Consider the following 27157-nt stretch of genomic DNA (forward strand, 5'->3'; position numbering starts at 1 on the left):
AAGAGCCCGCCCTCGCCCCAGACAATGACAGATAAGAGCAGACTATCCCAAAAATCCATAAAACTGTATTTTCATTTCTTACCATGTGAGAAGGCTACAATCTTCTTCCTTTCTTCAACAGTGGCCAGAAGATCTTCTGCTCTTATCTGGCATATTAACCACTTGCCAACCACCTAACTGGGAAAATTACATAATTTGTTTGATGTTAAATACCGGGGTTATGGCTGCAGCTAGATGCCATAACCTCAGTATTTTTTGCCAACAGGCACCGAACTTTCAGATAAGAGATCCCTGCGGCGTATTTGCCGTAAGATCACTTTTAGAAGTGGTGAGAGAGGGGTGCTCTCTCCTGCCATTTCCCGGTGGTCGCCGGGCTTATATTACTGATCGCTGAGCCTGGGAATCCATCCGACGCTAGCTTGCCTTTTGGAGGACCAGAGCGATATCATGGCATCACGTCCGGTTCTTGGGCCATAAACATTTTTTTTTCCTTAAAGCAAGAGATAAAATAACGTTTTTTTGATCTTTTACTTTTAAGAGGACCGGTCATGCTGTAAATAAAAATACATTTTTTTATTTTGTTAATATATTTTTTTTTTTTTTTTTTTTTACCGCCCCCTGTTCCCTCATGCTCACACACAGTAGTGAATGCATTTTGTAGGTCAAGCCCACATATGTAGACGGTGTTCTCACCACAAACGTGAGGTATTGCCACAAATGTCTGATGAGAGCAATAATTCTAGCGCTAGATCTCCTTTGTAATGCTAAACTGGTAACCGGTAGACATCTTTAAAACATCGCCTATGGAGATACAATGGTATGGAAGTACCTTAGCTTGGCGCCATTCCATGAGTATGCTACATGTTTGGTAGCTAGTTACTTGGGGTAGAATCATCTTTATTCACTTACCGCAAAGGGACGTAGGGCTACGTCGGCAAACTTTGCGGTAGCATACCGGGATGATGCCTCTAGCTAGAGACACCATCCCGGTACCGTGGTTTAGAGCCAACGGTCGGCTTTCCGTCGGTAATGACCGATGCGGCTCGGGAGCCGCTCAATCGTTACCCGGGTGAGCGGGAGGGGGATGTCCCAAACCCCCCCCCCCCCCTTCCGCCTCCTTCCGTGACTTTGCTCGGGGCTCCCAGTCACCGTTGGCTCGCGCACAAAAAAAACGTATACGGAAGTCGAGCCGCAAATTAAATCGCTGTTCGAACCACACATGTGAGGTATCGCCGCGATCGCCAGAGCGTGAGCAATCATTTAAAAAAAAGTGCTACACTCTAACTCTAAACTGGTAACCGTTACAAAAATTTAAAGCGTCGCCTATTGAGATCTCTATTGACCGAAATTTGTTGCCATCCCACGGGGGGGCGCAATTTTAAACCCTAACATGTTGGGTATCTATTTACTCGGCGTGACATCATCTTTCACAATATACAAAAAAATGGGCTAACTTTACTGGCTAGTATTTTTTAAATGCAGTGAAATGTGATTTTTCAAATTTTTTCCAAAAAAATTGTGTTTTAAAGACCGCTGCGCAAATACCGCGTGACAAAAAATATTGCAATGACCGACATTTTATTCTCCAGAGTCTTTGCTAAAAAAATATATATAATGTTTGGGAGTAGTTTTGTAGGAAAAAATACTGATTTTAACTTGTAAACAAAAAGTGTCCGAAATAGGGCTGGGGCTTAAGTGGTTATACAAATACAAAACAATCGGAATATATTTTTTTTTTGCATGTTTAAAAAAAACTCCTCTGGCAAAACTGACATAAAAAAAATTGCATTTTCATTTTTTCATGTCTGCTAAATGTGTGTGTGTGTGTGTGTGTGTATGTATGTAAAGTTTGGGGATTCAAAGTAATTTTCTAGATTCTTCTTTTTTTTTTTTTTTTTAAACTGGTAAACAATTGTCAGAAAAAGCCCCGGTCCTTAAGTGGTTATTATCCATTCTTTTAAGCCACCAATTGTAGTTTAGGATGCTTTTCACATGTTGCAGGCATTTGGTTTGCTTCTTTTGATGTAAAGCATTTTGTATACAGAGCTAATGGACTCAGTAGCTCAAGATGAAACTTTGCTATCCATAGATCGAAATTCAGCAGGGACCAGCCAAATTTCGATCATTCTATGGGAATTCCCATGTCATAGAAGTTGATCTAATGATCAACTTCTCCCGAACTGGCTTGTTGGGAAAACTTCCATTTGATCAGCACTAAATTCTGATTAGTGAATTCTGACAGCGAAGTGGTGCCCACTGTCAGAATACAATAACACAACAGAGAAGATTCCTCCATCCACCTTGCTTGTGTGGATGGCTGATTGAAAAAAAAAACGGATCCATGTATGGCCAGCCTTAAACTCACAAATAAACAGTGCCTCAGGAAACATTTGCTCTGCTATCTCTTTTATCTAACCCATAATGCTTTGGAAATCTTGCATAATGTAAATAAAGTGTCTGCAGAAAATAAAAATTGTATTCTATACAATAATTCCACTTTTTTCATGTTTTAAATTTAAATATGCCTCACAAGAGGAAAAAAAGGCAAAGTATGTGAACCCCTAGAAATTAACTGGTGTTCTGCAGTAAATTGCTAAAATTGTGATCTGATCTTCCTCTAAGTCACAACAGTAAACACAATGTGCTTGGAGGTTTTTCAACCGGAAAACAAAAATTTAAAATCCGCAGCTACAAATGTTGTAGCTGCTTTCCCTGCATTTTTGTGATATGCTTTTCCGATCTAAATCAGCTCCATGTCGATCTTTCCTAAACAGCCTGTTTGGTGTATTCAAAAAATCCTTGAAAAGAGGACTAAATGTACTAAAAGGTGTGTGTCTGTGTGTTTGGAACAATGGTAGCAATGGGGAGACATAGACCAGGAATCAAACCTATATGAAGCGAGCCTTCCTCTGTGTTTTGAATAGAAAGGTACATTGTTTTACTAGTTAAATTTGACTTTGTGCTACTTTTTGCTGAAATTTTGATTTAGAACTGACTGATGTTTTTCACTCATTAACAGTTTTGATGACCACGATCCAGCTGTTATTCATGAAAATGCTTCTCAGCCTGAAGTACTAGTTCCCATCAGATTAGACATGGAGATAGATGGACAGAAGTTGCGCGATGCCTTTACCTGGAACATGAATGGTACAAGTGACCTAAATTGTCTTCAATTGTTATAATTTAATTTTTAGTAATAACTCTGGGTGCTTCTATCATTAATCCATAGTTTAACTACCTCAATACCGCCGTATTTATATATGCGGCCTCGTATTGAGGTGGATATACCGGGACCATGGCCACAGCTACACCCATGATCCCGATGCTGTTTATTTCAGCCTCCAATTCTTTTATATTTTTACCGAAATCTCCCATTCGTTCAGACCATAACAAAAAACACTTTTAAGGCTCATGCATGTTAAATTAACAGGATTTGGGACTTTTTTTAGACTGTTAGACAAAAACATTTTGAAGTAATTTTTTGCCTTTCCACCAACACCAAGTTACAGGCAGCCCATTTCCTAATGCAGTCAGAAGCAAGTATCAGTTATTGCATCTCTCTAAACTTGTGTTCTGTTATCCCTGTTGTGAGCAATGATTCAAAAACATGGAGAAAGCTGCAGGCACATACACACTACATTTTTTGATGTGAGAAACCAACAGAATTATCGAGCTGCTTTGCAATACGTTACTTGCAGTCTGATTGTTATGCAATAGATTATAATCTAGAGATTACACTATACATTTCCTACTTCTTCTTTGTGGAATAATGCTAAAACGTATTATTTGTTTTAGTGATAAAAAAAATTCTGCAAGCCACAAAATGTAACTATTCATGTAGTTGCACCCAAATGTTTTACTGAATTTGCTACATCATACCAGTTTAGACCACCTTCGTAGCTGTAGGCTGCATTCACATGTCGGCTTATAATCACGGGCAGAACCGCCGCGGTTCCGCCCGCGATTCGGAGATTTATTGCAAATCGCGGGACGCCTAGCGTTGTCCGTTGATTTGCAATAGCCCCCCAAACGCCAAGCGATGTTGCCGCGATTTACGCCCGCCGAATCGCGGCAAAATCGCGCAAACAAAATCGCGGGACGCAATACGCTCCAAAGAAGCTCTTGTACTTTTTTGGAGCGTATTGCGTCCCGCGATTTTGTTTGCGCGATGTTGCCGCGATTCGGCGGGCGTAAATCGCAGCAACATCGCTCTGCGTTTGGGGGGCTATTGCAAATCAACGGACAACGCTAGGCGTCCCGCGATTTGCAATAAATCTCCGAATCGTGGGCGGAACCGCGGCGGTTCTGCCCGCGATTATAAGCTGACATGTGAATGCAGCCGTAGTGGATCTGATTTTTGTAGGATTAAAAATCAGATCCACTATAGCTACATGGAAATGGCAAAACTGGTATAGAGTAACAAATTCAGTTGTTTTTTCTTGAAAAAATGTATAAAAACAATTTAAGTGATTGATAATGTATGTGTATAGTCAATCTCCAACTTTATTGGTTCAGTGGGCAGCATGCTTCCGTGAAGCTAAAACAGACACCAAAGATGCAAGTCAATCATTAGTTACACTTCTTTCTTTACACATGTCCGTTCTCCTCCCTATCTTGTTCCTGACCCAGAAGTGACATATTACGTCACTTCCAGGTCCCCGTTATCAGTGCCCCCACCCATCGAGACCAGGAATGCATGTAATGGGATCTGCAATGCGTGTTATTCAGTGGAGCTCAGGGGAGACATGACAAAAAATGTTTTATTGTAAAATATGTGTTAAAAAAAAAAAAAAAAGTTTTTAAGGCCCCCTACGTATACGCACGTACAAACGTAAATGCATGCGTCAGGGTGCCTACTCATAAAGCATTGATCGCCAGACTGAGAGCAACAATTCTAGCACCAGATCTCCATAATGCTAAACTGATGACCTATAGTGGGCATATTAAGCATTGCCTATAGAAAATTTAGGGTACCGGAGTTTGTCGCCATTCCACAAGTGTAAGCAAATTTAAGGTTTGACGTGTTGGATATCGATTTACTCAATGCAACCTCACCTTTTATATGTTGTGTTTTTTTTTAATTTTTTTTATCACTTTTAGTGCAGTCAAAAGGAATGTACACATCCCTTGTGACAGTAATGGGTAGTGACAGGTACTCTTTATGGAGGGATAAACCATCCTCTGCACTTAAAAGCATTAAATACACCAAGTTTGGCTGTTTTGAATACTGTAATTTTTAAAAAAATCTGGCTCTTTAGGGCTTCAGTAACCGGAAGTGATGTCATGACATCGCTTCCGGGTTACTACATTGGATACCCGATCAAAGCCGATTTCGGGTCTTCGGCAAGACGGTGTACATGCCGGCTGGTTACTTAGGTCTCCCGATGGGACGGGAGACCCGGGCGGAAGGCGGCACGGGGGGGAACGTCCCCTCCCCACTGCTTGTAATAACAGCCGAGCGGCTGCATCCTGTGCAACCACTTGAAGCAATATCATGGCTGCTCAGAATGTGCTTTTACTAAGCACTCCAGTGCTTTTGTGTGCGACGGTAATCAGAAGGAATAGTTTTGTTTTGTTGTTTTCCCTCCCCCATTGGGGCCTGCGCCTCATTTACTCAACAGATGCGCTTCTGCTGAGTGTTAAGAGAGCCTGACACTCCCCTTTTCTGACAAGCATCCAATCGGTGCTCTTCACACTTCAAGGTCTCGCCCCTCCCTGCTAGTCCCCGCGTATGGTGCGTGCTGGAGACAGGCAGGGAGATGAGGAGGACATTAAACAGTGCAATGTTAAAAAAAAAAATTAAATGTCTGTCGTAAAGCTCCTTTTTGTTTGTAAAAGCCCCAGACATTCCTAAAAGCACCAAAACAGTGTCTCTCCTGCGCTGCAAGAAGGGGAGTGGTCTTTGTACACACCACCTAAGGTCTTGTTGCCCCCTCAGGACCAAGGGTATCCAAGTGCACTGAAAAACAAGAGAAGGGCGCGCCAACCTAGTGCATTACCCCTAAAAAAGTTTATTAAAATCCAAAAAGGTAGTATACATTGTAATATTAACAAAAATAACCGCTCTAAACACAAAAATAAATAATCGAAAAGCTGCAGCTAGAAGTGGGAAACACCAAAAATGCAAATAACAATAATGTAGCTGCGCTACTAGTGATGTATGTTAATAAAACCTATATATATATATTATAATGTGATGTAAACTTATCAATACAGCATAGGTTCACAACTTTAAACAGGGAGTTGTAGACCCACATGCAAAATAATGCTCACATGTCTAAATAAAGGAAAAGTCCAAAAAACTGTGGAAATTGGATGTGAAAGAAAGTTAAAGTCCTTCACCAAAATTCACGGAAATTGGATGTACCTAGCGTCCTGTTTTGCACAGTGTGGAGACTTGTGTGTTACCCATCTGAGCTGGTCTTAGATCTGGATCCTTCAGGAATTCTTTGAAAGGCTATATCTTATATTCCATCTGGTAAGCGCAATAGCTTGTCTTTGGCACAAACACATTGTGGAGGAAGATTCACTGAATTTTGGTGAAGGACTTCAACTTTTTTTCACATCCAATTTCCACTGTTTTTTGGACTTTTCCTTTTTCTTTATATATTTAGAAATATGTGAGCATTATTTTGCATGTTATACATTCACTGTATCACATAGTATGCATATGGGTCTACAGTTCCCTGTTTTAAAGTTGCGAACCTATGCTGTATTGATAAGTTTAAATCACATTATTGTTATTAGTATACATTGTACTCAAATGCATAATTGCATGCATGTAAAAAAATTGGGACCGATTGCCTCCAGGACTGCCAGGATACTCCTATGGTGCTTGATGACCTGATGGTGTCCACATATGCTTAGCTGATGCAGTTCGAGGGAGAACCCTCCTCAGAGTCAAAAGTACTACTGATATTCGGACAACACCCATGCGATCTGATTCTGGTGCAGACCAAAAAAGGGTCCGGCACAACTTTGGTCTGAATGCGATGCAAATTTAGCCATACAATCTGGCTGAATTTGCATCACACAGACATTGTATGTGATTTGCATAGCAGTGCGGTGTGAATCACATGCGATGTCTGACATCGCTATAGTGTGAACTGGCACCTAGTCCTTTAGACATTAATTTTGTTTTTTATTTCTGCTGGCTATCCATAAAATAGAAGCAAGGCTGGAACAAACCTATATAGTTTGCTAGGGAACTGTTTACAGTTGTAGGGGCTGCATGAATGTATTAAACTGTTGAATTGGGATCCACTAGTTTGGTGGAATTAAGTGATCATTGTGCGCATTTGTCATTCTAGATAAGCTTTACGAATAGAAAAAAAAAAAGGGCTAGAAAGGGACTTTGTTGGCACATCACAACTGACACAAATGTCATAAAAATGTATACTTTATTCAAAAATAATTAAAATTAATAACAAATTCCCATAACATTGCCTTAAAAATATGCAACATTACTCTAAAGTATTTACGACTAAACTAGCAAAAATGTTCATTTTCTGGACACAGATGTGATCGTAGTTGTCATTGTCAGACTTCTCATGATTGTCGGGGCTGTTTTAATGTGCTGCATTTACAGAAGTCTGCAATCTGGTCTTAAACTGCTGTACCATGTGTTTTTATTGGGTTTTCTGAGTGTGTCCCCAGTCATTTCTTTATTGTATATGCTTAGTGTGGTGATGCTTATAATTAAGATGTGCCCGGGGTAATCCCCCAGCTAAGTTTGTGTGTTTAGTAAATCTTTCTGCCAAAACTGCAATTGTATTATAGGCAACATTATTTTTGACAAAAGGTGAGCTTTTCAGCAAGTGATAAAAACACACAAATAGTTCAGCATGTATTAGAAAAGGTTGTATGAGTAATGCCAATGAGCATTGCAAGGAGAGCAGAGTCACTGGAGCTGAGTAAGGACCTTAACCCCTTCATGCCTAAGCACAATTTTGACATAGGTTAGTAAAACTGTACATATTATCACACCTATTTTGTGCATTCAGGTGGATTATACCTTTTTTTTTTTTTTTCCTAACTAAAACACACACACAAAAAAAAAAAAAATCCTGCCCAGAAGATACTGAGGTTGACCTTTTTGCTTTTGACTCTAACCCTGGCACTGACCTAGATAAAACTTTGATCTAGCTATTTTTTTTTTTTCCTCTGCAAGGAGAGGGAGAAATGCAATGTTTCGCTCCTCTCCACTCAGAGAAAAACGGGTGGGCTTCACAGTCAGAGGCTATCGCAGCGATCTTGTGACCCAGAACTGGAAGTTCCGGGTATGGATCATTGATATGGGAACTGCGGCTCCCGCTGAGACCCCAGTCTGGGAGTGCACTGTGCAGCGTGCTCCAAGCACAAAGACAGATGCGCATATATGTTGCACTGTGGAAAAAAAGCTCAGTGCAGTGGGGCCACATATATGTGCAGAGAGACCAGAGTCATAGGAGCTTTAAAAGGGCACAGAGTCATTGGAGCTGAGAGTCATTGAAGCTGAATGGGGACTGTAAAAGGGAGCAGAGTGATGGGAGCTGAATAGAGACACAGGAAAGGAGCAAAGTCCTCCCTGGAATTAAGCAGTGACCGTAAAAGAGCTTGTTCATAAAGCCTCAACTCGTGTACGGGCAATTTGAACGGCAAGCTTTTACGAAAGATTTAGGCAATATTGGATTTTTCGTTTTAAACCTTTAGGGTCCATGTACACGGGACGCTGGAAATGGCTGTTTAGGAGCAGTTGGGTGTTTTTTTCAGAAGCCCCTGAACGCAGCTGCATGTTATCTTATCTGTCCATGTACACATGGTCGTTTACAGTCATTTGCAGGCAGTTGCGTTCACTGACTTTTTTTAGAACGCAATTATTTGCGTTCGAACGTGTGTTTCCCGACGTTTCAAACGCAGAAACACGGCCGAACGTGACTAAACGTGATGAACCTACGTTCAGCCACGTTGTTTTTTTTTTTTTTTTTTTTTCTTCCATTCAAAATCAATGGTTCCCTATGGGAGCCTATTGATTTTGAATGGAAGACGCACCGCAAGTCGGATCCGACTTGCGGCGCGACCTGCTCTGTGAGAATCTTGAGGGGGAACTCCACGCCAAAAATGGGAAAAAAACTGCGTGGGGGTTCCCCCCAGGTTCCAAACCAGGCCCTTCGGGTCCGGTATGGAATTTGAGGGTAGCCCTACGCCGAAAAAACGGCGTGGGGTTCCCCCCAAAATCCATACCAGATCCTTATCCGAGCATGCAGGCCAGGAAAGGGGAGGGGACGAGCGAGCGGCCCCACCCCCCCTGGACCACACCAGGCCACATGCCCTCAACATGGGGGGGTGTTGGTGCTTTGGGGCAGGGGTAGCTCTGCACCCCCCACCTCAAAGCACCTTGCCCCCATGTTGATGAGGACAAGGGCCTCATCCCCACAACCCTGGCCGGTGGTTGTGGGGGTCTGCGGGCAGGGGGCTCATCGGAATCTGGAAGCCCTCTTTAACAAGGGGGCCCCCCAGATCCCGGACCCCCTCCCTATGTGAATGGGTATGGGGTACACTGTACCCCTACTCATTCACCACATAAAAGGCAGTGTATGGAAATAACGACAGGAGACGTTTTGGAAAGTTTATTAAAAATCTTCATCCTGCTCTTCTTGTCTTCTGGGGTCTTCTGCTCTTTTGCTGTCCGCCCTTCTTGCGTTCTCCTCTCCGGGGTCTTCTGCTCTTTTGCTGTCCGCTCCTCTCTTCTTTTCTTCTCCTCTCCGGTCTTCTGCTCTTTTGCTGTCGGCTCTTCTTCTTCCTCCGGTCCTCCTCCGACGACGTCTCCGGTGATTATGCCGGTCTCTGCAGCTTATTATATAGCCATTAGGGGTGTGGACCCCGATGATGTCATCGGGAGGCCCCACCCCCTCATGTCACAGATGACGGAAAGCACGTTTAACAGCTGCTTTTTCCCGGCGTCAGAAATAGCTTTGCAGGACGTTTTTTCTAACGTCCCGTGTACACTAATTCGACTCAGTCGCCCTGACTTTGGGCGACTTTGAAGTCGTCCGTGCAGCGCAACTTTATCGTGGCTTGCAAACGACTTCTCATAAAATAAGTCAATGCAAGTCGCTCCGACTTCGCCAAAAAATAGTGCAGGAACCTTTTTTCTAAGTCGGAGCGACTTGAGTCACTCTGATTAGAATGGTTCCATTGCACAGCCAAGTCGCCTGACAAGTCGGAGTAGTGTGAACTGGCTCTCAATGTACCATTCAGCTCCAGTTTGCAGAGGTTAAACACAATTTAAGTTCTGACTGTCACTTAAACACACTGCTAATAGGTTTCAGGACTACTTGAAATGTATTGACCTCATGCCGAAGCATTTAACTACTTGTTTAAATTGTAAGTCTGTACTCCCATTAGGATCTGCATCCGTAAAGTATTCGCAACGCTTCACTTTTTCCTTTTTTTTTTTTTTGTTACGGCCCTATTCCAAAATTGATTTAAATGTATTATTTTCCTCAAAATTCTACAAACCTAACCCCAAAATGACAACGTGAAAGAAGTTTGTTTGAAATCTTTGCAAATGTATTAAAAATAAAAAACCACATGTACATATGTTTTAAAACCTTTGCCCAAAAATCACATGTACATAAGTTTTTGAAGCACCTTTGGCACCAATTACAGCATCAAGTCTTTTGAGTATGATGCTACAAGCTTGGCACACCTATTTTTGGGCAGTTTCTCCCTTTCGTCTTTGCAAGACCTATCCAGCTCTATCAGGTTGGATGAGGAGCGTTGGTGCACTGCCATTTTCAGATCTCTCCAGAGATATTCAATTGGGTTCAAGTCAGGGCTCTGGATGGGCCACTCAGGGACATTCAGAGTTGTCCCATAGCCACTCCTTTATTATATTGGCTGTGTGCTTAGGGTCGTTGTCCTTTGGAAGATGATGCTTTGCCCCAGTCTGAGGTTCAGAGCGCTCTGGAGCAGGTTTTCATCAATGATGTTTGTACATTGCTGCATTCATCTTTCCTTCGATCCTGACTAGTCTCCCAGTTCCTTCCGCTCAAAAACATCCCCATGGCATGATGCTGCCACCACCATGCTTCACTGTAGGGATGGTATTGACCAGGTGATGAGCGGTGCCTGTTTTCCTCCAGGCAGGACGTTTGTCATTCAGGCCAAAGAATTCAATCTTTCTTTCATCGGACCAGAGAATTTTATTTCTCTATTGTCGACAGACGCAGCTCCATATCTTCTTAGACCATTGGGTTATGCTCCTCACATCAGGAATAGGACACTAGATGGGAAAAGTTTTACCACGCCTATAGGGGCTGTCCCTGCAGGCATAAACCCACATACTCTGCTACAGCCTCTAGTTTGTTTCTGCCTAAGGGGCCACTGAGTCTTTTAGAAAATCAGATGCTCCTTTTGTCCTTACTGAGGGACCTCGTAAAGGATTGGCTGCATCTGCTGCGACCATTTGCAGATGGGTCAGGCAGACGGATGTTCAGGGTTATTCGCTGAAGGATCAGGTTCCTCCTTTTACCAGTGAAGGCGCATTCTACTAGAGCGTAGATTGCCTCTTGGGCTTTTCGCCATCAGGCATCAGTGATGCAAGTTTGCAAGGCGGCGACTTGGTCGTCTGTTTATACGTTCACAAGATTCTACAAAGTTGATGTGTTGGCATCTTCGGTTTGCCTCCTTTGGCCCGCAAGGTTTTGCAAACTGCTGTTTAAAGAGAATCTTTTTTTTGTTCTCTTTGAGCGTGTATGTTTTTTTTTTTTTTTTTTTTCTAGGTGAGCTCAAGTTGTTTCTGGTTGAGCTCCATATTACCTGGTTGGCTACGTTTAGCCTTTGGGGAGTTACGTTCTTTTTTGTGTTGTCTTCCCACCCCTGAAGAAAATACTGCTTTGGGACATCCCAATGGTCTTAAGAAGATATGGAGCTGCATCTGTCGAACGATGGAGAAAACTGGATTTTTGTACTTGCCGTAAAATAATTTTCTCTGAAGTTCGACAGACGCAGCACCCGCCCCTCTGCTTCTGAGTGAAATGGGGTTTTTGTCTTCTAAACACTGCTTGCAACGAAACTAGAGGCTGTAGCATAGTGTGTGGGACTATGCCTGCAGGGACAGCCCCCTTAGGCATGGTAAAGCTTTTTCCTGCCTAGTGCCTATTCCTGATGGGAGGAGTATAACCTAATGGTCTAAGAAGATATGGAGCTGCATCTGTTGATGAACTTCAGAGAAAAGGATTTTATGGTAAGTACAAAAATCCATTTTTTTTTTTTTCTTGGCCTGAGAATCCTTAGGCAAGCACCAGGCGAGCTGTCATTTTCCTTTCACTGAGGAGTGGTTTCGGTCTGGCCACTGTACCATACAGGCCTGATTGGTGGAGTGCTGCAGAGATGGTTGTTCTTCTGGAAGGTTCTTCTCTCCACAGAGAAACTCTGGAGCTCTGTCAGAGTGACCATCGGGTTCTTGGTCACCTCCCTGACTAAAGCCTTTCTCCCCCGATCACTCATTTTGGCCAGGGGGCCCGCTCTAGGAAGAGTACTAGTGGTTCCAAACTTCTTCCATTTACGAATGATGGCGGTCACTGTGCTCATTGGGACCTTCAATGCTGCAGAAATGTTTCTGTACCCTTCCCCAGATCTGTGCCTCGATACAATCCTGTCTCGGAGGTCTGCAGACCATTCCTTGGACTTTATGGCTTGATTTGTGCTCTGACATGCACTGTTAACTGTGGGACCTTTTTATATAGACAGGTGCGTGGCTTTCCAAATCCTGTCCAATCAATTGAATTTACCCCAGGACCCCAATCAAGTTGTAGAAACAGCTCAAGAATGATCAGTGGAAACAGGATGCACCTGAGCTCAACTTTAAGTGTAATGGCAAAGGCTGTAAATACTTATGTACATTAGATTTTTTTTTTTTTTTTTCCATTTATTAAAAAAAAAAAAATTTTTGCAAAGATTTCAAACCAACTTCTTTCATGTTGTCATTATGGAGTATTTGTAGAATTTTGAGGAAAATAACTATTTTAATCCATTTCGGAACAAGGCTGTAACATAACAATGTGTAAAAGAGGTAAAGCGCTGTGAATGCTTTCCAGATGCACTGTATGTTAAACATCCCTATACTGGAACTAGGTTTGTTTTTTTTTCCATTTTTGTGTGTGTGTGTGTGTGTTTTTTTTTTTTTTTAAACCTCATCAGAGCTGCCTGATGAAATCTTTAGAGTTACTTTGCAAAAGCTTGCTCTATGCACTGTTAAACAAGGCTGAAAGGATAGGTGAGCCACCAAGGCTGATTGGGAACAGTAAATGAGATCAGAAATGCCAAAGCGAGGACAGTAAGAGCAGACATGGGAGAAGAAAGGAAGGTATGCGACTCGGGCTGAACAATGTCCATTCCAACTTGATCCTGTGAGATGCTTTCTGAAATCTGTCTGCAGTTTGTCGGAGAACTCAGATTAGGGTAAATGAAGTAAACTTTCTGATAAGCTTATTTGCCATAATTGCTAGATAGCATTGGTAGTTCACTGATTTTTTTTTTTCACTTTTTGCCTGGAATACAGAACAGGCATTAGTAAATAACAAAACTTTTTTGATTTTATTGTGCATATGATTTCTCTTTTTTTTATTTTTTTTCTAACAGAGAAGTTAATGACTCCAGAAATGTTTGCAGAGATCCTCTGTGATGATTTAGACCTTAACCCCCTTGCTTTTGTCCCGGCTATTGCTTCAGCGATCCGTCAGCAGATAGAATCTTATCCCACTGACAGCATACTGGAGGATCAGTCCGATCAAAGAGTCATTATCAAGGTACCCTGATAACTAAATCTTTTGTGTTTTTTCAAAGCATTGTAACATTTTTTTATCTTTTTATATTCATTCCTAGCTGGCCCCAATGCATGCCCTTGCAGTGTGTTGCATGGACTTCATTTAGAGCAACTGTAAGCATGCAGTGTTTGTCTTCTCTGATAAGGTGACAGTTTGGTTGTTCAGTGTGTAAGTAAGCTGTATGCCATTTTTGCATGGCACTTGCAGATTCTGCTCTATATAAACAAGGCTGCCTATAAGTGTTCAATCAGCTCTGTCTCTGAGTTACTTATGCTGGTGAATAGAAAATAGCGGCCTCACTTTTTGGCTCGTGGTTTTGTCCTTCTGTTCTTTCTCAGCTGAATATCCACGTTGGGAACATTTCTTTGGTGGACCAGTTTGAGTGGGACATGTCGGAGAAGGAGAATTCACCAGAGAAGTTTGCACTGAAATTATGTTCTGAGCTTGGTTTGGGCGGGGAATTTGTCACCACTATCGCATACAGCATCCGCGGGCAGCTCAGCTGGCACCAGAAGACATACGCATTCAGGTAGGATGATTTGTTCTTTAAAATTCACTTCAAGATTGTTGGAAGATAGTTGGTGGAGTGCTGCATCCAACACTGTGATGACTGTAACACAATAAAGCTTAGTACACACATCACTATTTTAAATTTTTTTTTTTAACCCAAAAAAAAAACGGCTACAGTCGGAGCCGCTGTACTAAAAATCCAATGTTATTACAGCAATTCCCCCCTGCTGTTCTATTGTGTTCTGACAGGGGGAGGCCCCCCTCCCAGAACACTCCGGTCAGCGCTCTGTCATTTGCTGGTCGATTTGGCCAGCTTCTGTTGGACTGGCCGATATTTGTTCCGTGTGTTAGGCTTTAGTGGACATAGTTGTGCAATGCTGGAGTTTGAAAGGGTTTTCCTAAAAATTGCTGCTTAAGACAAGATTCCCATCCTTGAGAACATCAAATTCAAACTTTACTTGCAGTTGTAATTGAATATACAGATTCCACTCCTCTATTTAGCTGTGTAAACATTGACACCTGAATATCTGAAATAGTCTTAACAGATGTTAAAAGTACAGTGATTCCATTGTTGCCTATGATACTTATAACTTTTATGTTTTATTATGTGATGATATATTGTACACAATGGGGTTAGAATTGGCAATAAAATCGTACTTCGCTGGAATTACCTTTTTTAAATCCCCTCTTTGACAACGAACATGAAAAGTGTGCCATTACCTGGTAAACTGACAAACATGTCAAACTTACCTGCTCTGTGCAGTGGTATAGCACAGAGAAGCCCTGATCCCCCTTCTCCTGGATCCCCTGCCGGCCCTCCTGGCTCCTTCCCACAATGGGCCAGGGTCTTATCAAGTCCCTCTACCATGATCCAAGGCCTGGAGCAGAAGAGAGGACAGAGCTCTCTTTGGCTCCAACCATTATAGAACAATTTTGAGCTCCACTGCTTTTTGTAAAAAAAAAATAACTAATTTGATCAGATTACAAGTTCATACATGTAAATTTTATTAGCTGCATAGTCTAAAAAACAGTTCTATCTCAAATGATGATCTTTGCAGAATAGAAAGCAGCAAAGGCACGGTTTCTGTGTTAATAAGCAGAAAGAAGTAAAATCTTAAAACCTAGACCGACACCTGGCTCGGCTGAGTGCCTGAGCCGGCCGATTCGCAGCCCAGCGCTCGGGTGAGTTAGGAGGGAGCAGAGCGGAGAGCTGCTGACTGACAGCAGCGCTCTACTCAGGGAGCTGCCGGAACCGAGTGATCGGCAGTGTTCGATCGCTCAGCTCTGTGTAGAGGCAACAGGGGAAAGATGCAGCTTTGGACTGATACTGCATCCACCTAGGTAAGTATGAAAAAGCCATAAATCTTTTAACTGTCCAAATGGAATGCAAATATATTGTTTTCTACATTCTGCAGGATATAAGGCTTTGCTGGGTACATTCCAGTAAGTTTTTTATTAAACTTTAAAAGGGGGAAAAATAACTCAAGGGAAACGTCAATTCCCAGCAATACCAAAAACAAGGAACAAATTAAAAAAAATAAATAAATAAATTAAATCTTCATTTACCTTTTTGATTTTTAGCTGTGTGTGTGTCTAGATATAGAGACATGTTTAGTTTGTATATGTATGTAAGAAAAAAAAAATTATTTATATATATATATATATATATATATATATATATATATATATATATATATATATATATATATATATATATAACATATCTGTGCTGATCTACAACAGTTTTGTAGCAGAGATAAATCACTGCTACAGATTGATAATGAAAGTGCTTAACAGCGATTTGTAGCAAGTTAATCACCATGTTCGCTGGTGATTTGTTGCTGCTTCAAGCTAAATTAGTGCTACAGCTTTGGGTTAGTGTGCTCTGTTATAAATTGCTCTCCTTCAGCGATTAGCAGCTAAGCTCATGGAGGTTTTTGAAGAGCAGTTGTTGCGGACGGTCCCATTGCCGTAATGAAACCAGTGGCTGACAGAGCTACAAATTGCTGAAAAACTAGGCGGTTAGTATTTTCATAGAAAATTACTATGGATTTCCTAGGGAGAAAATATAAGCAGTGGGGAGAAATGCAAATAAACTGCCTTTCTGACATCCGCTTAAGGTTGCTGTGCCAGGATCACTAATGCTGCCTAATTGTCCCCTTTGGAATTGCTGTAAGGCAGCGTTTTATGACTCTGTCACTGACCTGAACGCTGCCAGATATTTACAGGGTTCATACGGTCCTGGAAATCCTGGAAACGTTTTGGAATTTTTAGATGACACTTTCCAGGCCTGGAAAGGTCATGGAAAATTAGGAAACACACTAGGTTTTGGAAAAGTCATGGAATTAAATTACTGTGGAGGAGCGGGGAGCGGATGCATAATTATTTTAATTATTTTATAATTATATTGCCACATACTGTATTTATATTTCGCTGTATTGGTGTCCTTCCGAGTCCGCGGTATGTGCATGCTGTCATTGGCTAGCAGCAGCCGAAGAGATGACCCATCCGAGTCCGCGGTATGCGCGTGCTGTCATTGGCCAGCAGCAGCCGAAGAGATGACCCAGTCAGGCAGCGGGGAGGGCCGGCCGTGGTTTGCCTGGAGACACTGTGACTGGCTAGCAGCAGCAGTAACAGCCGGGAGATTATCAACCAATGAGGCAGCAGAAGCGTCACTGGAGGGCGGGCCGGCCGCATGAACGTGATGATGACGCGGAAGGGGGCGGTAACAGTTTCGGTTACCGCACCCCCGCGTCATCACGTATATGCGGCCGGCCGGCCCTCCAGCGACGCTTCCGCTGCCTCATTGGTTGATAATCTCCCGGCTGTTACTGCTGCTGCTAGCTAGTCACAGTGTCTCCATTCAAACCACGGCCGGCCCTCCCCGCTGCCTGATTGGGTCATCTCTTCGACTGCTACTGCTGCTGGGCAGTGACTGACAGTAAGGGCAAACTGCGGACCCAGAAGGACACCTACCTGTACCAGTGCTATACGCTGAATGTAAAAATGGCCCCCCTCAGTGCTCTTTAGCCCCCCCCCCGTGTTCTTTAGTCCCCCCAGTGTCCTTAAGCCTCCCCCGGTGCTCTTCAGCTCCCCACAGTGCTTTTCATCTCCCCCCCCCCCCCATGTTTTCTGGCTCCCCCAGTGCTCTCCAGCTCCCTGGCTTCCCCCCTCAGTGATTTCCAGTTCCCCCTAGACAGTGCTCTCCAGTCCCCCCCCCCCTCTCCCCCTGTGCTCTCCATCCCCCTGGTTTTCCATGCTCCCCCCCCCCCCCCCGCGCCTTCCAACCCCCCTGCAATGCTTTCCAAACCCCCCCTTAATTCTCTCCAGTACCCCCCCCCCCCCCCCCGTGCCCTTCAGCTCCTCCAGTCCTCTCTGCTTCCCCTGTGCTCTTCTATCATGTCTGCAGTCTCTGACCTTCTCTTGTATCATGTCCGCAGCCTCTGACTACCTCCTGTATCATGTCCGCAGCCTCTGACTACCTCCCGTATCATGTCCGCAGCCTCTGACTACCTCCCGTATCATGTCCGCAGCCTCTGACTACCTCCTGTATCATGTCCGCAGCCTCTGACTACCTCCTGTATCATGTCCGCAGCCTCTGACTACCTCCTGTATCATGTCCGCAGCCTCTGACCACCTCCTGTATCATGTCCGCAGCCTCTGACCACCTCCTGTATCATGTCCGCAGCCTCTGACCACCTCCTGTATCATGTCCGCAGCCTCTGACCACCTCCTGTATCATGTCCGCAGCCTCTGACCACCTCCTGTATCATGTCCGCAGCCTCTGACCACCTCCTGTATCATGTCCGCAGCCTCTGACCACCTCCTGTATCATGTCCGCAGCCTCTGACCACCTCCTGTATCATGTCCGCAGCCTCTGACCACCTCCTGTATCATGTCTGCAGCCTCTGACCATCTCTTGTATCATGTCTGCAGTCTCTGACCTTCTCTTGTATCATGTCCGCAGCCTCTGACCACTTCCTGTATCATGTCCGCAGCCTCTGACCACCTCTTGTATCATGTCCGCAGCCTCTGACCTTCTCCTGTATCATGTCCGCTAAATGTACAGTTTTTGTCGTAAAACGTTTGACATTTCGAACATGGGAGAGGCAGCGCTGTCTAGCCACGCTAAAGGTGCAAAGCACCAGTCTGCAGCTGCGTGCTTGACAGCTTCCAATCCAATCGCTGGCTTTTTAACCCCGTGCACCTGAAGTGACACCGGCTCCCAGCTGTGGCAGCGGTGCTTCCATCTCATCCACTGTAAAACAAGGGACCATTTTGAGTCATGCTGTATCCAGAAACGAAACCCTAACTGCAGAGGTACTGTACACTACAAAGATTGTCATTTATTTTAGTAAAAATATGCAGGGTGTGACATGGATTTTCTTCTTATTTAACATGTATACATAGACATTTCATGAAACATTAGGTCATGAATATTTACGTGAAGTCATGGAAAAGTCATGGAATTTTCTTGGTGAAAATGTGTATGAACCCTGTATTTATCACAAGCGATTGTAGTGACAAAAGGCTACCTCAGAGGGATTCTATAGGGACAAATGGGAAGCTCTTAGTGACCCCTGAGACTTACTATGGGGACAAAAGTGTGTTATATCAGTGTTGTGATATTTGTTACTGTTTGGTTTCAAAAACAGTGTGTCTAGAACAGAGTGTCTATAAATAGGAGGAAAAAGAGGTTCTATTTAGACGTGTGGTGGGGGGGGATGTCAGAAATGCGCAGTTAAACCACATTTTTTGCAGCAGATGGGGTTGTTCACATGTCGCAGGCACATTGCTTTGCTTCATAACCACTGCAAAATTTACCTGACATGTAGCAATCGGCGGACAACAAGCCCCCTGAACGCTACACACTCAATGCTTCCCAGCTTACTTTCAGTGGGTCCAAAGTAAGATGGCAACCTTAGGTGTCCCCCTGTTCCATGCTGATGGACCTGTTGGAAAAATCTCCACTTTACGAGGGATGAAATACTTTTATTGACCATGACGTTGGAAATGCATTTCAAAAACCGTAGCCACAGGATATCCCCAAACTAAATAGTTTTTTCTTTTTCTTTTTGCCAAATGGTGAAATGTTACCACTGAGCTGCATGAAAACCTTGCCTGCAGCATCTGGCTGTGTGTGACACTGTAGGCATATTCACTTGATGGGGCAGGGGTGACAGCTGTAAGCCGTGTGCTCCTCCATGTTTCCACATCAGTGCTTTTGTGTATTATAAGCTCTAAATCTTTTTACATGACTTGTTGACTTGGAAACAGGATATGCATCATAAGTAGCTTATCACATGTCAGTGTGATGACTGTAAGCATGTGTTTTTTAGTCGTGAACATTTACCCTAAAGATTGTGCACTTTGATGAAATTTCATATACTCCCAGCTGTCCTATTACTAAAAAATAAGCCTGCACTTGGAGAAAGCTGCCATTTGCCAATTGATATACATACCTGGATATCTCATTAATCTGCAAGTATGCTGCCAGTGAAATGAATCTGCATACTTGTTCCATGTAAAATGACTACTATTGTCCTCCAAAGATCATATGAAAATACCACCTTTCTAAAAATGTGATCCTTAACATTACAACCATGAGTGCTAAAAGCTGAACTCTTATGTATGACTATTTGATAGCACAGTTACATTGGTCCACTTTAAACCATTGTAAGTATGCATATCTTGTACCTGAGCAATCGAGGTGCAACTGGAAATGCTTGTAGTATTTAGCACTAGAACAATAATGGCAGCAATCTTCCTGGTCCTGTGCTTGGAAATCACAAGCTTATATATTTTTTCTTAATGTGAATACAAGGCATTCTCTGACTTGACTTAAAGCAGGGCATCAATGGCACTACCGTGCCACCTCATCCAGTCATTTAAAAATTACAAGGTGAGGTCTGACTGGTGCTAGTGCTGAGCGAGCATTCCCCCCCGATTCCCCATGGTTACTGCGGAAGGGAAGCTGATTGGCACTTGACCTAGAGGATTGCTGATGTTATTGTATTAGACCCCCTTCACACTGGGGCGACCTGGTTGCCTGACAGGTCGCCTGCCATAGAGAAGCTGTGGACCCGTTCTAATAGGAGTGACACAAGTCGCTCCGACTTAGAAAAAGGGTCCGGAGCTTCTTTGGGGCGACCCGGAGCGACCTGCATTGACTTCAATGATTTGAAGTCCGTGCCGGCCGCTCCGAGGTCGCGGTGCGAGCTGCGCACCGCGACCTGTGAGGTCGCCCCGGCAAGTAGCGTCGCCCCAGTGTGAACGGGGTCTTAGCGGCGACTATTGGTAATTTGCAGCTTCCACAGTGATTGTATCGGCACAGAGATATGCATACTTGCAAGCTGGACCATTGTAAATATCCTAGCATATAACAACCATACCTAGAGTTCAGTTTTAGGTCTAGCAGATAGGTAGATGTTTAGGCACCTGTTACTGCTTGTGTAAAATATGAAGTTGAAAACTCATTTAAATGGTCGTAAGGATCCAATGAAGGAAACATGAAAGATTACTTTGTTATCCCTCCTTAATACGTGTTTGTTAATATTTCAGTGAAAACCCCTTGCCAACTGTGGAGATTGCCATCCGAAATACAGGTGATGCAGACCAGTGGTGCCCTCTTCTCGAGACCCTCACAGATGCTGAAATGGAAAAGAAGATCCGTGACCAGGACAGAAACACCAGGTGCCACCGTCGTTTCATACGCTTTTCCTTCCGGGCTTCTCGTCGGGGTAGAATATAGACAACAAAGTGGCACTTCCTCAGAGCGTCCACGAGGAAGACCTTTCAGCTTTTGCGCACCAGCCTATGAAGTGATGTCTTTTTCCGTGTCTGTGCTGTCGTGCTTCAGCCTATGGAGCTCCTCTTTTAATTATTATCACACTTTGCAAGTGATGTGTTTGGTATTTCGTTTGACTTAAGCTGGTGGGATTGGACATTTCTCCCAGTGCTCGCCATTAGCTTAGTAGCACCGTTTATGCTGAAATTCCCTGATAGCCCTTACTTGGCCCTGGCGCCTTACGCACTTAAAATTACCAAATTGAAACTAATTCCATTGTCTCACATTGAGATTTTCTGACACCCTCTTGCCTCCCCCTAATCTGGTGGTGGGACCTGCAGTATATTCTATATTGCTGGTTTCTGTAATCAGTAGCCCCTGTAACAGAAGTATGCCGACTACAGAATCTTTTATGTCCTTTAGTGTATTGTATTCCTGTTAGCTTTAGTATTCTTTATATTGTAGGCAATACTTAAACTGGTGCCAAAAATATGCTTGTGACATGTTATAGGTAGTTTTGCTGCTTTTAAATGCTAAATGTAATCATTTAACTTCTGCCAGTCCCTGTAGAGCATAATTCTACTGGTGCATGCCGCAGTTAAATGCAACGTGAATTTCCACCGATTATAGCGCAGGTGGTGGCTTTATGAAGTATGTGCAGTATTAAGACTTGTAACCATTTTGATTGCTTTACTTTTAAGTGTATGGCAGTGGTAGTGACAGTGTTAATGTTTTCTTGGATGGTAAGGAAATGTTTTTCGTTTTTCAGAAAGGTTGGCCCATGCTGGTTGTGGAGCCCCTAAAGGGCCTTATTGCCTCAGATGGATATACAGATCAGTGGTTTAGAAGTGAGGGCAGTTTATAACAAATAATCAGTGGAATTTGAATTCTCCATTGATTTGCTGGGTACGATAGGACAGGATTACAAAAAGTAATGGTGTGCTGTATACAGTACTGACCCCTCCGACAGGTAAACGATTTTGAGATGCTAAAGTTCTTTGTAACATTAGCATTGTGAGTAGTAAGCTGGAATTGCATGATCAGCTGGGTTGATGCTCTCCCTTTGGCCATTGCTGTACTCTGAGACTAGTAAGTTACTAGTTTATTTTGTGTGTGGTGTTTGTTGGTACTTACGAGCATTCAAATCTGCCAAATAACGGTAGTGAAAATGTCTCTACCCTTGTTAAATGAAAGAAAGGTTAGGCACTTAGGTAAAATGTTTTAACCCTTTACAGCATATCTATATATTGACTTAAATGTTCTTTGCAAGATGTTTTTATTTTACTGGTTTTTGCATTGTGCCTTTTTAGAAAAGTTGGTGTGTATGTGGTCTGGTTTGGTGCTTCTAGTGTTGACCAGTTGTGTCAGTGTCTGGTTCTTGCATAGCACAAGGGGATAGGACAAGTTGCCTAGTAGCTGTGTTTTAAAATATGCCAAAATCAAGGCCATGAATGTATTAACAAATATTTTTTGTCATACCTTACACATACCAAACCTCACAGACTACTTTCCTCTTGTTTAACCTCCCAACAGATAAACCAGCTGCCCTATTTTTCTAATTAGGGTTCACGTTGTGCTTATCCCGCCATCTTTTCTGGAATACGCCATGAAAAAGTTTGAACTCCTTTCCCCTCAAAGCAGTTTAGCCAAATAACTGCTGTGACCATCATTTCTTATACTTTAATTTTAGTATACATTCCAAATTTTTCATGGTGTCAACTTCCGGAAACGACTAACCCCTGGCAGGAGATGCATACATAGGAAATCAGTCTGCAGCGACACCTGCATTTACCTTTAGTATTAGTATCTTATTTTTTTTTTTCATTTTTCAAAACTTTCCATGCCTTTATTTTATCAGCTTAAGCACCTTTCGCTGGCAAAGGTGATGTTTTTTTCCTTATTTTAAAGGCAGCCATTTTGATTTACAAAATGGTCTGCATGTGCAAGCATTTAAATCTTTGATATTGTACCTTATGATCAGCAGGATATATATATTTTTTTTTTTTTTTTTTTTTAACCAATGAATTTGCTTTATTACAAAGCAGCCCAATATTTGCACAATAGATCTTTTGGGTCTTTTAACTCTAGTATTATGTGATATAATTCCTCCCCCCCTCACTAAATACATAACTATATTTAGGTTTGTTAAGATCTATTTAGGATAGATATTGATAATCCCTATCTGTTTGTAGCAGTTGATCTTAATATCCTTTGGACCAGGGCTGGAGAAATCCCAGCGTCCTGATAGCCAGTGTGCCTAAATAAATATAGTTGGCACCTAACCTTTTTATATCTTTTTTATATAGCCAGCAGAAACATGTTTTCTGGCTCCTTAAAACTGGCTCTTGAATTTTCTCATTAATTTGTCTGACCCTACCTAAACTATAGCACTGATTATATTTTTTTTCAAAGTTTAGGCCGGAGATTAGAGCTGCATGATTAATCATCATAAAAATTGCGATCTCAATTTCCCCCCCTCCCTCCCTCCCCTCATAATCATAATCCAGAGCTGTTCTCTGCTCACTCACAGCTGTCAAAAAAAAAAAAGAGCCTCCAGCAAATGTTTATCAACATTGTTAAGGCTGCTAGATAACTATAAACACAATGCTTTACAATGTATAATTTCATTATTTTAGATCAAAGGAATAAAATTCCATCTGTGAGGGCAGTTTAATCTCTTGAAGACTAAGAGCCGGTTCACACTAATCCGACTTGTCAGACGACCAAGTCCCCTGACAAGTAGCTCCCAGTGCTGTGCAATGGAACTGTTCTAATCAGAGTGACTCAAGTCGCTCCGACTTAGAAAAAGGTTCCTGCACTATTTTTTGGCAAAGTCGGAGCGACTTGCATTGACTTCTATTATGAGAAGTCGTTTGCAAGCCGCGATGAAGTCGCGCTGCACGGGCGACTTCAAAGTCGCCCGAAGTCGGGGCGACTGAGTCGGATTAGTGTGAACCGGCTCTAAACCTTTTTCTTTCACTTGTTGCTTACAAGTAAATCAGTATTTGGTGCTAGAAAATTATATATTTATATTTTACATTTTTTTTTTAGCAGAGACCCTAGAGAATAAACTGGAGATCTTTGCAATCTTTTATGTCCCACTGTGTTTGCGCTGATTCTCTTCATACATTTTGTTGGGATACACTTTAGTGAATTTTTTTTTAAAAAGGAAACCGTAAAGTTAGCCCATTTTTTTTTTTTTTTTTTTGTATAATGTAAAAGAGGTTACGCTGAGAATCGTGATCTTTATTCTAGGCAAATAAATTGATTCTCATTTTATCCAGAATCGTGCAGCTCTACCGGAGAATACAGTATGTACAATTGTACATGCTCAGTTAGCTATTCTTTTAGCTGTCAAGCACACTTGTGGCCTAACGGGCGTCACTGTTGGCAGTACTGGGTTTGGTGCCAATGAGTGAGTGACCTCTAGATTAAACTTTTATCATGATATAGGAAATGTTTATATGCTATTTCTGTTTTTACTTGCTAAATTAGTGTGGCTGGAAGTGAATTTGAGGTAATGAGATCAGAATGTTTCTTTCCAGTGGAGAGTTTTACATAAAAATCCCCCATAAGATGATCCTCTGACTTAGTGTTAAGAGTACAGCTACAACCTCCTTATCATTTACCTTGCCCCTCTTCTCTTTTCCTCCCTATAGGCGTATGAGACGTCTTGCCAACACTGCACCGGCCTGGTAAACAGTCCCCTCCCGACGAAACTCGCGGTTCACATCCTGGAGATGGAACCCCGCCCCATAAAAAAACAAAAAGTAATTAAAAATAAAAAAGGAAAAAAAAAATACTAAGACTAAAGATTTGTGGAGGAGAGGAGGGTGGTCACAGCACCTCTTGAGCCAAATCAGAAGGTGCGGGGGACCCACACATTCCACTTTGAAAGCAGCTGGGTGCTGCTGTGTTTGACTCCCTCACATCCTTTCCTTCCATGTACAGAGTGTGAAGCATTAGTGCTACCTGACTACCGGAAGACCTGAGACAGATGTCCCAAGCCCTCCTTTATACCTGTGTACGTGATATGTAAAGCTTTTTTGTGTTCTATTTTTAATTTGTATAGGTGCTTCATGCACTTGTAGAAAACAACTTTTTAAATAAAAGTAATGCTCAATAACTTTTCTTGTTTAAGTGTTTTTTATGCTTAATATGTATTGATGCTTCCATAGCGCATACCATTGTTTTGTCTTTGCACTGTGATAGTGTGTGTTTTTATATCAATCATCTTGCCTTTTGACCTGGGAATGACCTGCTTGGAAAGGTAAGACTAAAACAGAATTATCCCCTGAAGTAGAGATTACAATGAATTCCTGCTAATACATTAAAAGAAAATTTGCTTTTAACACCAGCTGAAAGGTATGTAGGATTTTGCTACTATTGCAATGGAACATTTCAAGTGTCTTAACAAGAGCTTTTATTATTTCAAGTTACATTACGTAATATTTCAATACTGAAAACCTGAGTTTAGTAAGTAGATAACTCAATCCTCGGCCTCTGGAAGTGGCTAATCTTGATGCGGTCTGTTTACAGAATCATCTGGTAGTGGATTATCATTGGGATCTGTTAATGGCACATCAAATATTTGCTTTCTGTTGAGCACAGAGACAAGACTATGAGTAAGACTTGATTGTTTAGACAATGCAATGACTGCAAACTTTTTTTTTTTTTTTTTTTTTCTTTAGGTCATGTTTAATGAAATGTATTAGCATGATTTTATTTGTAACTATTTTTCTGAATGTGGTTTGTAGTTTCTCTTCACAGCATAAATACATTTTCTGGTTCTTAACTTGGTATGATGTCAGAACAATGACAAACTAATGTTTTTAAACATATTAACGGTTAAACAGACCCAACAGGTTAGTTTGACATTCAGTCCTGCCCAGATTGGCTGAATTGAGCAAGGGGCAAAGGGTATTGTTGAGGTTTTATGTAATGGCCGCTTCTAATGAAATGTGAGCACATTTAGGGTTGTCTCCATAGTTATGTCAACTTATGTTATAGGCGTTAATACTTGTATGCTTTTTAGACTCCAGTCCTGAGCGTGCTGGCAGATACAAGATTTATAGATAAATTTGTCTAGTGACAATTTATTTCCATTTACAAACACAGATTGTAGTAAATCATGCATATCTATATCCACTCCTAACAAGTTAATTTTATCTGCAGTAGTTTGTGTGGTGGCAAGCAATTTTTGCATGTCAGAATTAACCTTCTGTTTTGCCCAGGCTAAATGGTGCAGCGGACAGCAAAAACACATCTAATTAAAAACAAAAGCATCTAATTAGTAATAGCATTATAAACTAGAAGTCTTGTCTTTTTTTTAAATGACAAACCTATTTTACTTGCCTGCTCTGTGTAATGGTTTTGGACAGAGCAGCTCCAATCCTCCTCAGGTCTCCCTCCAGTGCTCCTGGCCCCTCCCTCCTGCCAAGTGCCCCCACAGAAAGCGGCTTGCTGTGGAGACACCCAAGCAGGCTTTCACCCGAGCTGTGGTTCTGCATGGCTATTCACACACACAGCCGTGGCTCGGCCCCTCCCGCTCCTGATTATCTCACTGGCTGTGATTGACAGAAGCATGAGCCAATGGCTCCAGCCTCAGCCAATGAGGATTGAGGGTCCCTGGAGAGCCGAGGCTCTTGAGCACATTGATGGATCAAGATGGGGCTCAGGTAAGTATTGGCAAGGCTGCTGCACACAGGTTTTTTTTTTTTTCACCTTCATGTATAGAATGCATGAAGGTAAAACATCTTGAGCCTTTAGAACCACTTTAAATTGCCCATACGCTAGCAGATTAAAAAAAAAAAAAAAAAAATTTATACAGAAATTCAAAGTACATTTGACTTGACAAATGATGATTGAAAGCAATTTTGTTTTGCTTTCAGTATCTGATTTTAGAATAAAGTGGTTAAGGCAGAAGGTTTTTTTTTTTATCTTCATGCATTCTATGCATGAAGATAAAGCCTTCTGTGTGCAGCAGCCCCTCTAATACTTACCTGAGGTCCCTCTAGATACAGTGATGTTGGAATGTCTTGGCTGCCCG

The 27157-nt window shown here is 42.3% G+C and overlaps 2 protein-coding genes across 2 annotated transcripts in view; one reads left to right on the forward strand and one right to left on the reverse strand.

Moving 5' to 3' along the window:
- SMARCB1 (SWI/SNF related BAF chromatin remodeling complex subunit B1) overlaps positions 1-24908 on the forward strand; it is a 38670-nt gene extending 13762 nt beyond the window's left edge. Inside the window, 5 exon segments of the mRNA XM_082252826.1 lie at positions 3020-3147; positions 13627-13793; positions 14150-14340; positions 20883-21014; positions 24768-24908. Of these exon segments, the coding sequence (XP_082108952.1) occupies positions 3020-3147; positions 13627-13793; positions 14150-14340; positions 20883-21014; positions 24768-24807 (658 nt within the window). The 3' untranslated portion in view covers positions 24808-24908.
- Positions 24909-25532: 624 nt separating this feature from the next.
- The window catches only part of DERL3 (derlin 3), a 56216-nt gene continuing 54591 nt past the window's right edge, over positions 25533-27157 (reverse strand). The window contains exon 7 of the mRNA XM_082245987.1: positions 25533-25706. Coding sequence (XP_082102113.1) covers positions 25622-25706 — 85 coding nt within the window. The 3' untranslated portion in view covers positions 25533-25621. The remainder of the gene's footprint in view (positions 25707-27157) is intronic.

This window comes from Pelophylax lessonae, assembly GCF_965119305.1.
Source record: "Pelophylax lessonae genome assembly, chromosome: 1".
Lineage (NCBI taxonomy): Eukaryota > Metazoa > Chordata > Amphibia > Anura > Ranidae > Pelophylax > Pelophylax lessonae.